The sequence below is a fragment of the Charadrius vociferus genome, unplaced genomic scaffold, assembly GCF_000708025.1.
Source record: "Charadrius vociferus isolate BGI_N301 unplaced genomic scaffold, ASM70802v2 scaffold1044, whole genome shotgun sequence".
In the NCBI taxonomy this organism is placed as follows: domain Eukaryota; kingdom Metazoa; phylum Chordata; class Aves; order Charadriiformes; family Charadriidae; genus Charadrius; species Charadrius vociferus.
Genome location: NW_009648254.1, coordinates 606,799 through 622,497, shown reverse-complemented (window position 1 = coordinate 622,497; position 15,699 = coordinate 606,799). Strand labels below are relative to the sequence as shown.

The following is a 15,699-nucleotide window of genomic DNA, read 5'->3' as shown; positions in this document are numbered from 1 at the left end:
GACTGCAATTGCATTCTCAGCTAATAGGAATTGATGCAATTACCGTATTTTTTTTAAATCTTTTTCCCCTGGTCATCTTCCAATATGTGCCTTCCCTGCTCTGCTGTTCCTCCCATGGGGAATTGTGAAGGAAATGCAGTACTGCGCTACAGAAAACTAATCTCTTGGAGGTTATTTATCAGACACAACTTGTTAACTTTGTTCCTTTTGTGAGGCCAAAATAGAAATGAAACATTTCTTTGGTTAACAAATAAGTACCTAAATGAAAGTAAGGGTGAGAATATAAGATGCATAGGCCTGATTCTGAACTGGCAGAAAAAATACTAATCCTTAGCACAGATTTTCCAATTTGGAGTCAGTAAGTGAAATGGCGATAAAAGAGGGTCTACTTTCCGGTTCCCGATTCGGTCCCTGACCAGAGAGGTTGAGAGTGCCACAGAGACGACACTCTGCAGTCACAGGAACATCCTTTTTCTCACTTTGGCTTTTGATTTCCTGGATGGATCCAGACAATCCATTCCTTAACTGAGGAGCAACAGAAAGTGCTTTTCTAGGACTTGTAACAATTGAATAGATAAAAAACTTGTATGTAGAAGAAAGGTGGAATTATTTTTGGTTTTGATCTATATGAAGCATTGCCACGCCTGCCAAGTTGGGAGAAAAACAGAGATTGACTCAATCTGAATGCAAAGGTCACTTTCAGACAAGATAGTCCTACTGACTTTCCAGCTTCTTGTGTATTTGTTCTTCTGTTGTTTATTCCATACCAGAATTCTCACAGTATACTTTGTCCACAGTGGATTTCTCTCTGTCTTGCAGAGGTGAAAGCTTTTTCTTTGCTTAATAGAAGAGGGCTATGTAGAGTTTTTTTGTTTTACTTTTATCTATTTGCTTTAGCTATTTTTTTATAACTCTAAAAACTATTGATTTGTTTTACCAGTGCCCAAAAAAGGAACAAACAAGTAAGCCATAAGCAGATGAACTACAAACATGTTTTAACTAATGCATCATAAATCACAAATAATTTTGTCTTCCATTTTTCAACCAGCCGTGATACTGAACATTGCCAAGAGGCTCTGGACCCAGCAATCTGTCCTGCTTTCAGCTAAGATAGAGTTCATTTTCTTTCTAGTGGCTTCTGTGTTTTCAGATTTGGTGACAGGAATGTCACTAATGCATACTGGTTTAGTTGTTGCTAAGTGATGTTTATACTAGTCAAGGATTTTTTCCAGCTTCCCATAGCAGCTGTTGAAGGAGCATAGAGAGAACAATAGAATGGCCGGTGGAATATTCTGCACCATAGATGGCATGCTCCTTATAAACGGGGTTGGTGCAGGGCCGGGGTGGGGGGAATCCCCGATGTCTGCTCGGGTTGGGCTGGGCAGTGAGAGTGACTTCTGTCTTAGATAGTCTGGTATCACCAGGGGACAACTCAGTCAAAGGGAATTTCCTTACAACACAAAGCACCTACAAAATGGATACAGTCTCATCTGCTTAAACTAGAATGTGGGATCTAAATCCTTATGCATTAGGTTAGTCTGACTCTGCTGAACTGCCAGCCTCTGCAAATATTATACAGATCAGTAGGTTATGTGTTGTGTTTTGTTGTTTTCTTCAGACAACCTTTCAACAAAAGGTATTGGAATAGCTGCTTAAGTTGGGCAGAGTGGCCAAAGAACTACGGGGTGGCAGGACTGATCTGGAGCCTGTGTTTACGGAGCGCGCAGGGGGCGGGCAGGAGACAGCCCCTGCGCCCCCGCAGAACCCCAGGTCCTGAGCAGGGGCTGGGGAAGGGCAGACGCGTTCCCTCCGGAGCGCTGCGCTGGGGCTGCCCTGCCCCGTGCGTGGCTTTGTTGCCCTCTGCACCCATGGAGTCTGCGCTCGCGCTCCCATGGACTCTGCGCTCGCACAGAGCCCCAGTCTCTCAGATTACTTTTTCAGGTATTAGGTTATAAAGAATAACTCAAATGCTTATTACGAGGGAGACAGCCTCATTTTTGAGAGATGCACTACTGGATAAAATCTATTTTATAACATATCTGCATACGTGTGGCAGTACATTGATTCTGTATGTTCTTTATAAACACATATAGGTGTCATTATTGGTTTATGTTTAGATAGATAAATATGAATATATTGTACATTTTTATATTTTATAAATTACTTTTTAAAATGTCCATCACTATCCTTTCCATATATCAAACATACGGAGAAATAATTAATTCTTAACTGACTGGCTTTCCCAAGTGATCTGCTTCAAAGTATCGAACTTCTTTATTGCTGAGATTTATAATATTGTAAATAAAAGCATCCAATAAAGCTAACAAATACTTGAATTAACCAAGTGAGAAATTACTGCAAAGAAACATCCTGAAAGAGATTCAGGAAAAAAAATATGAAGGGAGAAATATGGACAACATAAAATATTCATATTGTCAGCAAACAAGGAGAAAATGTTTCATTTATAGAGCGAGACAGACGCGATATAGGAAATAGATATGCTCCATGTAAATTTATTAAGTACAACTTTCTCTCTCTCTCTCTCTCTCTCAGATAAAAAACCTCTTCATGAAATAAAATCCCAAAGTAAGTTATTTTTTTCTCTTGTAAATATGATTTTTCTCATCTTCTCTGCCATTCTATTTTATTTGTTTAGGAGCTAAATAAAACTGAAGGTTATATGAAAGGCTTTCACATCTACCGAAAGCATCTTCTTAGCAACTTTGTGATCATAGGTTTTAGACTAAAAATAGAAAAGTGACCGTTCTTTCATAATTTGTGTCTGACTGGGAGCCCTTTCTACAGGAATGCTTATCTTGAAATGGATCTCTTGAAGACTTGTAATTAGAAAAAAAGGAATTAATATAGCAGTTTGGCTTTCTTGGTTCAAATCTGGTTCCACTCGGGGCTGTGTCTGATGTTGTTCAGCTCACTGCGACCTGCATTTATCAACTGGTGAAGGGCGTTTATGTGCTGTACCCTGTAAAGAGTATCATTTACACACTGCTCTGGGGGGCTTCTATCCTGCACTCTTTGTTTCTTAGTCTTCCATTGACTTCAGTGGAACTTTAGTTTAGAGCAGCACATTTGGAGTGAATTGACTAACTGAAAGATTTCATTGGAAAAAAGAGACACAATTTCGTCAAGACTGCAGTTTCTGTGAGGCCTGTCTGTTCTACAGCAAAGACATTGCTTTTTCTGTCATAAACTGTGCGCAAGGTCTTGAGGATTCTTGACTGCTTAATTTTCAACAAAATTTTAATTTTGAGAAATAGATTTATAAACACATTTTTGGCTTAATTCCTTTGAAGGACTTAAGAATCCACCTGTACTGAGAAGTAACACATGCAATTGTTTATATCTTCTTTGAAGACTGATTCTTCTATTATGTATTATAAAATAAATGGGGTTTAAGTCTTAAGTATTTAAGTACTTCTTCAGGACATAGAGGTGTAGGGTGACCAGATTATTTGCAAGTTTATGGAACTTGGGCCCTAAATCATTAGGAAAACATTTGGAAATCCCAACCTGAACTATGGTTCCTTTGAGCTCGCGTGCTGTAGCCTGCAGTGTCAAACGTTCTGTGGCAAAATTTCTTGCTGATTGAAGGAGGCCTCTTTGGTTTCAGATCCCGGAGTACTCCTCTCGCTGAGAACGCGAGAGTTTTCAAGGGACTGGTCAAGTTCAAATCCATGTTATCCACAGACAAGTTCATAGCTATTTACAAAGGAATGTAACTAAATTGCAGCAACAATGCGATGCAATAAAAATAATTCTAGAGGAGCAGAGTTACTGTGGGAGATGGCTACAGCTCTCGCCGAGGGAAGGGGGTTTGGCTTGTCAAAGCTCTCGGTTTGTAATGTGCTCGAGTTCCGTAGGTGCGTGACAGCCACCCGGCTTCACCCGTTAAACCGCGTTGCACGTGTACAAAGGTTGTGTGAGATTATTTCTACTTTACATTTCTCGTTCTTAAGTATTTCTAAAGTTACTCAAAATCAAATTTAGGTGGCTCAAAAATGTGCTGTGGTTGCCGTGGCTGCTTAAGCCTTTTAAATTTTGTCTTGTCTTTGTCTCACTGGAATCATCCCCTAATTGGTCATGTACAATTGTTCTGTGTCATAACTTAGCTCAGACAATTGATACGTTTTTGTTTGTTTATTTGTGTGATTCCCATCTAATCAGAGAATCTTGACAGAATATCAGTCAAATAGCTTTACTTTCTTATTTATTAAAAAGGTAACTTGAATGGAATTGATTTTAGCGTATAAGATACCCAGGAGAATTAAAGGGTTTGGTTATAGCTATGGCGTTAAAAACGTATAATACAGCTTGCTGCTACTCAGTGAAACGGGAACTTAGTTTAAGACTGCATGAATCATCGTTGATGCAAAATCAAAGTCAATTATGAAGATAATTGAGAAACAACCTGTTCTAGTAAATAACCTCTTTCGTGATTCCCTGGCTTTTGATCCTTGTTCTCAAAGACTGCCTGCATGAAGAGATGGACTTTGAGTTGCTAAGGGGTACCAGAAGCACGAGTGACGGAGAGCTGGGGGAGGATGGGAAGCTGGAGAAACCTTTCACATCTCCTAGCAAACTCTAACGGTAGACCGGGGGAAATGTATGCCCTGCATAGCTCCTGGAAAGCACTTATTGTAAATGAGCTAATTTAATCAATTACGTTTCCTAATGTACTAAACCAAATGTTTCATTTTCTGCTCCCGCACATCTTAAATTATCTTCAGGTGCTTTATGAAACTTAATCATAGTTAATAGAAACTTCATTACCATCAAATGTGCTTTCAATAAATGTTGTGTAACAGTGTCAGGAGGTGGAGTGAAATACAGGCTACAATTACCACAAACATCTATCCTGTAACTGAAATGTATAAAAACCGTAGTGCGGTAGGGGAGCCCCCACCTCCTCTGGGCTGGGCGGATGCGGTTCATTAAATAGTAATCGGTAGACTATAGATGTTTTCTTTTTTAGTCTGTTCGCTTTTCACTTTGTTCCCTTCTGGGAAAAAATAAAAGCAGAAAATTTCCCCATTCCCCAAATTTGCCATGCTTTTCTTTTTAGTTTAATTTCTAGTCCCCCATAAGAGGAATTGGCCATAAGAAAAGATAGAAAGAGATTAAAATTAAAAAGACCGGTATTTGTTTCTAAAGAAATACTAACATCCTAAATAAAAATTAAAGTCCCCTTTCTTAAGCAGTTGTGTTCTATAGGAACAGTTCAAAGGAATACCATGTCACTCTTGTTTTACTCTTTTAAGATAAAGCTGATTAAAAATCTACTAGATTCTGAACAGGTTATCCTTTTCCTCTGAACTCTGTGTATTAGTTACGTTGGGTTTGTGGGTGTTTTTTCCCTTGCAATGGAATAATTGTGGGAAAGCTTGAATAACTCTTCCAGGTCTTCTATGAAACAGAAAAATGCCCATTCTATTAACGATAAGGAAATTTGGAAAGAATAACTGGGAGTTTTTAATAATTTCATTTATAGAAAAGCGTCAAATTCAATTTCTAGGGTTCTAGGGATACTTAAAAGCATTCACTGAAAACAAAATTCTTCTCTCCAGAAGAATTTTGCTTGAGTCAAACTGTTCTCATTTTTTCAAATTCTGTATTCTCACTCCCATCTTTAACCCGTGTCCAACAGTCTTGTATAAAAGTATAAAATGTAAATTATTTGACATCTGAATCAATTGAAAAAGAAACTTAAACTATTTAAGTAGATTTAGAGTAATAAATTAATTACTCACAGGTGAGACCTTGAGGTGTGTTTCATGTTCTGGTTTTGATGGTGAAAGATCAACTCCTGTATTTGCTACCTTTTGCCATTATGGTGGCAGTAATTTTTTACTGATGGGTTATTTCTGCATGTTTCAGACTTTATTATCCCAAGAACGCAGAAGAGGTAATTCATATTTTCAGCACTTCTCTGTTTAAAAGTAATAGTCAAAGTGGAAGTCTTAAAGATGCTTTATGGGGGAATAACTACCAGCTCACTGTGGTTCTCTAGAAAGGAGAAGAGCCCACTTGCTGTTGGGTTTCTTCTACCACTGGAGATACACAGAATTCTTCCTCTTGGCTTATTCATTGTACTAACTACCTGCAAAAATTAAGTCAACAATAGAGTTTCACAATTAATTCCCTGTAGCAAGAAAATATATTGGGAATAGAAAATTGGAAGAAACAGAAATGTAATTAGTTTCTGTACTTTTCTTTTTGCACCTGATACTAGAGAATAAAATGGAGGCAAACCAGTATATGATTAAGGCATTGGATTGGGATTAAGGGAGTCTTGGTTTGATTTGAGGTATTTCCAGTCTTCCTTTGTGAACCCTGTCTTTTTGCATGTACTTTGTCCATCTGGATAAGAGAATATGGGCGTCTCCCATCGTTAGTCCAATACACTCTCACTAACAGCTTACTTTCTAGAACTCCTAACTTTGAACTGAAAACTCCCTTTACAACATTTGTCAAGGGGGCATCTCATGGCAAAAATGGGGAAAAAAGGGCCTAAAAAAAAAATCTTTTTCTCTAGTAATTTTTTTAGTAGAACTGTGTGGCAATTGTAATGTTCTAAGAAGCTGTATAAGAGTTAGTTAGAGGTTTATTCAGTTGTGATTATTTGTCGTGACATGCCACAGAAGATGGATTTCTTCTGAAAGCTGATATTTGTGTGGAAACTTTGTGATTTGTTTTGTTTTGGGTTTGTTTTTTTTTTCGTTCTCAGCAAATTCTAAATGTGTTAAAAACAAAATCTCTTTCAGTATGAGGTTATGTGAAAATTCAGTAGAATTTTAGCAGAAGTATTTTCTGGGCTAAATAGCAGTCCTAGTAAAACTGATTTCAAAACATTTATTTTGGGTTGAATGGGATTTTGGAATGGTTGACGGAGAACAGTTTGAGGATGGGGATGGAAAGGGTATTTTCTATTAGGGACATTTGAGCAAAACAGTTTATTTTACTTTTGATTCAACTGCCCAACTAAAAAAATCAGTTACATTGCCTTACTCACAGCGAATCTCCCGTGTGCTCCAGCCCACTTCGCGCAGTGTTTACGTACTCGCTTTCCTTGCTGCTGCAATTCATAGGGCATTTCACGTGTGTTCGAGAACAGGCGGTACTCAGCTCTCGCCTTTGGCAGCTGGCGTGCCTGCCCCGAACTTCAGCTGCTGGGACTGTTCCGTGTCAGACATTTAGTTTACATAAGAAACCGCTGAGCCAGGAAAATTAGCTTTTCTGATGCTGCCCGTAGGTACTCTTTTCTTTCATCAAAGTGGTCTGAAGTTTCACAGTCATTTTTAAAATTCAGCTCAAATGAAGTTATCTGACTTTCTGCAGGAAAACGTGCACAACAGAAGCCTCCTTCCAAATACTAATTAAGTAATTTCAGTAATTGACTATTTATTAAATGCCGAATTTAACTTCCTACCCTATTTATGTACGTTGCAGTTTATGTACTGCTATGGAATAGTCTGGATTTCCTAGTTACTTTTTGTCACTGTCATTTGTTAGAAATAAATGCACTTTCTGTACTAAGTGCTTGTCACTTGGTAGCGGAAGCACCACGCAGTAGGATAACAGATGATGTACAGGGTGAAAACATGATTATCTCTTCCTCTAACCTGGAGTTTGGCATGAAGGAACTAAGGACACACCAAGCGTACATGCCAAGTAATTTAATTTCATGGTACGTGGTCCCAAATCCCAGGAGATCTAGAACAGCAGGACTGGATAATTTAATTACATGATATTGCAGGTTTCATTTGGATTCATTCTTTCCAAGCAATGAATTCTTCTTCTCTGCTGTAGAAGTCTGAAGTCTTAGAAAACTTGGTTGTAAGCTTAATGCGTGGGTGTGATCACGGGTGAGGTTTGATTTCCAACCTGCTTTTAAGGACTGAAGGTGCTTGCAGGAGTCTGAGGCGGCGTGTGGGGTCTCAGCCCCTCTCTGGGCTGTTCCTTCTTACACTAAGGCTCTCACAGAAAATAAAGGGCGGGGGAAGATGAAATCTTCACTGTGATTTTTGTCAGAGGATTTGTGACCTCCTGGATTAGCTCCAGAATTCAAACCTAAAACTTGCATGTCCCTGGAAGCTAGCAAAGATGAGGCCCGTGCCAGTACCTGCAGCGGCCCTCCCTAGCCGCGGTCGTTCCGTGTTCTCCCTTTAAGGGTTCTGTTACCGTACCTTAATGATCTCCATTGGGCTGGAATGGGGAACGATGGCATACCTCAGCAAGGAGCCAGAGCTAGCAATGTGTGCAGGCGAGAGAGAAGGGTATTTACTGGGAAGCGCTCTGCTTCTGACTGCCACCAGTCCAACTCTCCCATTTAAAAAAACCACTAAAGACCATGATGCGATCCCTAAACCAGTGTAAGCTCACCTGTGTGGAGTGATGCATCAGGAAATTTGCTCATGCTTTCAAACGCTTGCTTTTCAGTGTTCCTTTGTGCTCTGCTATCCTGCTGTGATCCGCTCCACATTTCTGTCTCAGGCTTTGCCTCCCGGGCCACGTGTCTGTGGCCTCCTGTAGTCCCCTCTGCTCACCGCCAGCCAGCGCCAGGCAGATGTCTTCCTGAGCGTTGCTGACTCGGTACCCGCTTTTTCTGCTTTCAGATATTGAGACTGCCAGTGACATTGCCTTGTACTCCGGCCTGGGAGCGGCAGTCATTGCTGTGGCTGTGCTGGTGGTTGGCGTTACCCTTTACAGACGGAGTCAGAGTGAGTACGGCGTGGATGTGATTGATTCATCTGCACTGACAGGAGGCTTCCAGACATTTAATTTTAAAACAGTCAGACAAGGTTAGTGTTGTGATTTTATTTTCTTCTCTCCAGAGCTCCTACTGCAAAGAGATACTAAGCTGGTGTTCCCCGCGTGGCTGGGGGAGGGCATCTCCCTATGCTGCGCAGCGGTGCGGAGCGCCAGGGAAGGGCAGCTGCAGCACCACCCTCTGGGGGGCAGAACCGTCTCCTGCTGTCTGCGCTACTGCTTTGGCATCGCAGCTCGGACCCACACACCTTCTTTCTTGACCACACTCTAAGTGCTTTAGAAATACTGTCGCTAGCTTCTACACCGATGTCTGTGACTTAGAAAAACCCCAAACCAACCAAAACAAATAAACCAAAACAAACCCAGGAAGCGCGGCTGTAGTTCCTTCCTGTTCATGTACAGGTCTTCTATTTTCTTTACTCTAATAGAAGCGATAAGGTTTTTACTGTTAATTTGAGAAACCCAACTTGAAGTGTTTTTATAAGCTGCTGTTAGCATGCAAACAAAGGTCTGTGGGAAATAAATGTGTGTAAATATGTACTGATTAAAAAAAAAAACAACCAACCAAACAAAAAAACCCCAAAACTCCACAACCTCAGAAAGCCACCAATACAATAAAGTGTGGAAGAAACATTTACTTTTACTGAAAGCAGCACTCAGATCGTTTTCTGGAATAATATTTCCTTTGGACAAAAAAATGGGAGAATAAAAACAGTGACTACCTTAAAATAGTATGCTTCTTTCATTCAGTACTGACATTCTGACATAGAGACCTGCCTTATTGGGGGGTGTGTGTGTGAAAGTATCCCCGTGTCTCTTCTCTCTTCGGAAAAGGGAAATATGTTGCAGTTTGGTGGGGGGGGTTGTGTTGTTTTTACAGTTACTTTATTTTCTGGGAGACATTCCTCACTGAGCATAAATTGCAAGAAATCAGAAAAAAGGGCTTGGTAGACAGGGACGTCTGAAGGATGTTCATGCATTCATTTAAAAATCCAAGCCTTTAATTGGAGTCCTGTAATTCTCAATGACTGTCTCAAACAGTAACTTTTTCCTTTGTTGTTCAGTTTGCCTTAAATGTCTTGTTTTCAGTCTGGAGAATTGTTTGTTTGACTTAACATTTCAAAAACATTAGTTCTGGACACTGGAAATATCTGAGCGTGCCAGTTTCTCTTACGGGAGGATGCTCTTCGTTCAGTTACTTCGGGTTGTCTGTCTGTGGGTTGTTTAAATAAGAGCATTTGTAAACTAAACAATTCAGCTAAAAAAAGGCCAATTCTCTGTTCAGTTTGCCGAGAAAAGAGAACACAATACTGACATATGGACAATGGATTAGTGTAGTCCAAATTTTATTCTTTGGAGAATTGAGTTTATAGTGTTAGCAACCCAACCTGCAGTCCCTTAAAATGATCAAATTTTCAAGGATGCAGTACAGATAATTTCCAGAAAATTAGTTACTTCGGGAAAAATTCTATTTACTAAAAACCAAACAGCGCTCCTAAAATGCTCCTAAACAACTAACTGTGGTATTTTTCCCTGTGTCACTCTTGTCCCACTTTCTTTTCAGTCGGGTTTCCCTCAGGCATGAAGCTATTGTTTTGTGTGAGCTCATGGAAGAGGTCTGCAGGAAGACCTTAAAACCACTGGGTGGGGGTTAATTTTAAAACAACAACAAAGAAAAAAGGCATACACACAAGCCTGAACCCAAAACAAAACTGAAGTTGCCTGAACTGCAGACAGCTTAGTGATGAAGTGCCTGTTAGATCTATTGCATCATTTCATCTGGTTTTTTAACATTACCTTATGTGATTCTGAGCTCTGAGAGTATCAGGAAGGAGGAGCAAGTCAAAAAGGAAATGGTGGGGAGGTCAGAAAGATTTCTGATTTCACATCTTACCACAGTAACTAACGCCCTGATCTGCTTCGTTCTACCAGGGAACTCCCTGCTCTTGAACTCATCCATGCAGCCTGACTTGACAGTGAGCAGAACCTACAGCGGACCGATCTGCCTGCAGGATCCCATGGACAAGGAGCTAATGACAGAGTCTTCGCTCTTCAACCCGCTGTCAGACATCAAAGTCAAAGTTCAGAGTTCATTTATGGTGTCCCTGGGGGTGACGGAGAGGGCTGAATATCATGCAAAGGCGCATTCAGGAACTTTTCCTCATGGGAATAACAGAGCTTTTGGTACAATACAGGCTAGAAATAAGGCTACGTATATCCATAACCTGTCTTCTATTTCAACGAGAAGTGAGCTGAAGACAACTGCCATTTTTGGACACCTGGGTGGCCGTTTAGTGGTTCCAAACACAGGTGGGTAGATTCTTTCTATTAAAAGCGTATAAAATAATTTTAGGTTAAATTTATTTTCCCTGGGGTAGTGTTCTATGACTAAAAAAAAAGGATAGAAAAGAAGTAGCAGAGGCTCCATAATGCAAATTTTGGGAAGTAGAGCATGTTGCCCACACAGGAGATGACTGATCAGAACAAAGCTTGAGATGAGTGGTAAAGAGGCATTACGCCTATTTGAACTGTTATAAATTACTGCCTCTCTTGATGTCTTCAGCATGAAAGTCATATTAATCAAAGCTGTTGCTTACTTGGATCCTGATCCAAAAGAAGGGCTCCCCAGGAAGGAGGTCGATACGGGATCAGCATCTTATATAATAGGGTCATATTCAAAGCAGCATCTACACGCATCAACATCTGACTGCGTTAACATTGTCAGACTTCATTATGTTATTAAAGTCTGCAGCATATAACAAACACGTCTCTGGAGAATAGCTTCCACTCTCAATGAAAACTCTAGTGCGGCTTTCATTAGCATCTACTCCCAGCTTTCTGGTTTTCTCTTTATTTTAGCTTAATAGCTTGACAGATTTCCATAGTGGGGCACTTCAAAGTCAACGGGCATTTCAGGATTGGGCCGTGCACTGAAACATCGCAGCAGAGATGCTCAATTTGCATTGTTTAAGAAGTAGAGTTTGTTTTGTGACTTCAGAGTTTTGAGACGAATTTTAGACTTAAGAAATCGCCAGTTGAATTAGCTGAAAACATACAGCCCCAAATTAGAATCAAATAAAGGAGGTTAAAATCATACTCCTGCAGTATGTTGCACTACATCATTATGCTTGTATCATGCTGAGTAAAATTCCTTATGTTGGATACTTTCTTTTTCAAAATGGCGAATGTAGCAGAAATCACCAGATATCACCATTGCTAGTGAAGATATATTTTGAACTCTGGTGATCTTTAATCAAAGCCTCCTTTAAATGCAACTTTCATTTCATTTGACTAGTGTGTCCAGGCTTATGTCTTAGTATCTGGTAGAACTGAGTGCTGTAGAGCTTTATCCTTCATGTTTCATAAAATGGGTACTTTAAAGGTTACCATGAAAAATGTGGTCTGTATTTAATCGAGATTGATAACAGTGTATAATTCAGGAATATAATATTTAGTGTACAGTTGTGCACAACACGTAGAATATACTCATTTCCTCACTGATTGTTTTTATGTTCAGGGATGAATATTGAAGGGCAGAGGCACTGAGTCAGTTAAGTCATAAATGGAGACGTCCCTCATACCGTTTTGCTACTTGATATACTGATAATCCCATCAATTACATTATTTAAATACATATTTGGTGCGTTTGCAATTTATGTACTTCCTTCTGCCTGTTTATGTAAGATCAAATGTGCTAGCCCAGTGTAAATTACAGTGCAGTCGGGTCACTACTTAGCTGAGGTTCTGCATTGTGTGAGGTACGCAAAGGAAAATTTAGTCTTCCTGTATCGATACGAGTGGTACCTGGTGCAAAGCATCCCTGTTAACTTCTAATTTGTACTAGTGGGGTAAAAGAAAAATCATCACTTGGATTCCCTAGTTATTAGGTCTGTGAGCAAAGAGGTATGGTGACTTCCATGCAAATCAGATTAACTTGGTCGGCTCATCTCTCCATGATGAGACTCCCTGTGATCCCAGAATTCTCAGATTGGATTTCAAAGTTAGAAAGGGGCAAAGAGGTTTCAAGAAGAGTTTAAACCACGATCCTATCTTGTAAAACATGGAGCTATGCAGATGGCAAAATGTGTACCACTAAGAGACATTTTGGCAAATAAGAGTGAAAGAGTCAACTGCTGATTAAAATCTTTGATAACTGGCTTGCCCTAGCTGCCTTCCAGAAACCGGCAACAGCTAACTCAAAAGTTACCACAGGCACATGAGCTTTTCACTATATTTATTATTTAACAGGAAAAAAAAAAAAAAGAAAAAAAAAAAAAGAAAGAAAAGAACAATTAAATAGGGAACTCAAAAGAGATTGTTCTGTTGCCGCATCAGATAAAAGCCTGTCAGGGTAACAAGGCCATCAAAATGACTGGGATTACAACCACTCTTGCTGGAAATCTTAAGGAAACAGCTGATGGTACCTTTTGTTGCCATAAATTATTCCCTTTTGTGTAAGTGGTGAAGTAGACAAAGCATCTGCCTGTACCTAAGGGTGAAGAGAAGCCTTCAGTCACATCTAGACTATGAATCCAGTGTCACTTAGTGATATAAAACAATGGGAAGTGAACTATTTAGAGCTCTGTTGGAGCAAGAAGTTTATTCTGTTATTCTGCTCTAGTAGATGGCCTTTCTGGGTCTTGTAAATCAGAGGCCAGTTGAGCATTGTTCTTAACATCCAGTGCCTTTCCCAAAGGTAAGTTCTGCCTTCGCTCTTTTGTAGGAGTCAGTTTGTTGATACCACATGGAGCTATTCCAGAAGAGAATTCGTGGGAAATCTATCTTGCCATCACTCAAAAGGAGTCCAGGTAAGAAGTACGTAAAGAACCACACACACTCACATCCAGAATCTGTGGGACTGTCTCATTTAATGGATTTCTTGTCAACACTGTCTAAAGGAATGGAATGTGTAAGAGTCACTCCATCTTCCCTGGTGTGACCACACCGTTGTGACATACGCTGTATCTGTATAAATGACAGCAAAAATGATCTTTGTGCAATGGTTCTGTGAAACCACATGGAATTATTGTAAATGCCGTTAAAGGATGGGATACCTCAAGGAGACTGATGTGCGCTGAGGTATGACTGCTGAGTCCATGACTTTATCTTTTCTGATTTGCAGACTTACGACACGCAAGTCTACTAACAGCACAGAAGTTTTCATTAATTACTTGTTATAGAACCTTTGGGTCTATAGACTCTCATAATACTCAGGCAACAGGTTGAAATTCACTATCTGGGTCATCAGCTTGAATGACCCAATGGCATGTAGGCACTGAATTGTTAGTTCATGACAGATGTTCGGTAGCCTAGATGATGCAAATAAGTGAATGCTCAGGATAATTTCTTAAATTATTTTGTTTTATGAATCACTATTAAAATCTGTTCCCCAGCTGGATTCGCCAGCACCAGCTGATGAACAGCAGAAATTAAACTGCACTTTGATCCTTAGGGGTTTTTTCAACATTGCATCTGGTGGGACAGGAGGGTGATGTTTGAAATACTGGTGGTCTTTCATGAATAGACAAGTTAGTTCTCTGAGGTTCTCCAGGTTTCAACTCTGTCATAGTTATTTCAAACGCAAGAAGGAAAAAAAGGGAAACAACCAGAAGAACTATGGTTTGGCAAAGGCAGGTCATTGGGGTTTTTTATGTTGGTCCAGCACGTATGTTGCAAATATCTCTCTTACAAAAGAAACCAAGCTCACTTCTAGATGCTTTCAAAACTTGTAAAACGTTTCGTTAGATTCATGGCATTAAATTCTGTTGCCAGCTGCACATGTGGGTGTTTTCACCAATTCCACTGTAATCACTTCAATTGCCTTCATTCAAATCTAAGTAGAGTCAGTCTAGTGCCTGGATGAGACCTCTCAGGAACATACTCACATTGCAGGCAGCAGAAACAGCAATTTCCATCTTTTTTACAGCACTGTTCACCTTGGCACCCCTTCCCTTTTCTATACTAGATAGAGCTCTGCTGCTGCAGGTAGGTCTCTAAGACTAAACAAAACTTCTCGCATTCTGAGAACATCACTAAAGGTATGTAACAATGGTTTTAAGGAAAAAAAAATCATTAAAAAAATCATTATTTAAAAAAAAAAATTATTAAAGGCAGAGTCTTTCCCCGTTTAAACCTAGAGGAACATGTAGGTACCTGACGGCAATGTCTAAAGCAGTAAGTACTCTGTCTCCTTAAACTGTCACGTGCTACTCTTCCACACTTCTGAACAACTGCGGTTCGGCAGTGGGCAGAGCGATCTCTCTGCTGCCCTTCTCTGGAGGATAAGGGACTGCTGAATCTTTTGAGATTGTCACATGAAAAGTGACAGGGTAATCAAATTTAATTTAATTGAAATAAGCTACTGAAAAGCACTCTACAGTCCCCCTTTCTGAGTTGTCAGAAGTCAGCTGCTGCATCTTGTGTGCATCTCTGCAAGTACAAGACTGTGTCTTCATCCAGTGAAAAGGGTCACCAATAGTTTAAACTCGCTGAGGATCTGCTATGTGGAGATTCTCTAACGGGGCTCGTTAATTCTGTACTGCGGCTTTGCTCCACTGAGGCTTTTCAGTTAAATTTTCTGATCTTTTTTCCTTGCTCTAATTTAAACTTCTCTTGAATTCATTTCTTCCATTTTTGATGCTGAGACTTTCTGCTGCTCCTAATTCGGCACGAGGCGAGCGAAGTGTAGCTCAGTAAGTGCACTGACAGGCTTTGGTAGCCCTGCCTTCGCGCGCAGGGCTTACAAGTTGCAGTGAGGCACTCCAAACAATGTTTTGGCCAAAAAAGAATCTTAAATAACTTTCTTAGCTTTTTCCAACTACCTTTTCATAATTTACATTCCAAACAGCCAAGTGAATAATCTGTAGTGTATACTTTAACTGATTAATTTAATATAATTTCAGGAGACACGGGTCC

General features: G+C 40.0%; 1 protein-coding gene across 1 annotated transcript in view; it reads left to right on the top strand.

Moving 5' to 3' along the window:
• UNC5D (unc-5 homolog D (C. elegans)) overlaps positions 1-15,699 on the top strand; it is an 81,959-nt gene that overhangs the window by 43,324 nt on the left and 22,936 nt on the right. The window contains exons 7-10 of the mRNA XM_009884366.1: positions 2,554-2,586; positions 8,631-8,816; positions 10,717-11,094; positions 13,508-13,592. Of these exons, the coding sequence (XP_009882668.1) occupies positions 2,554-2,586; positions 8,631-8,816; positions 10,717-11,094; positions 13,508-13,592 (682 nt within the window). The remainder of the gene's footprint in view (positions 1-2,553; positions 2,587-8,630; positions 8,817-10,716; positions 11,095-13,507; positions 13,593-15,699) is intronic.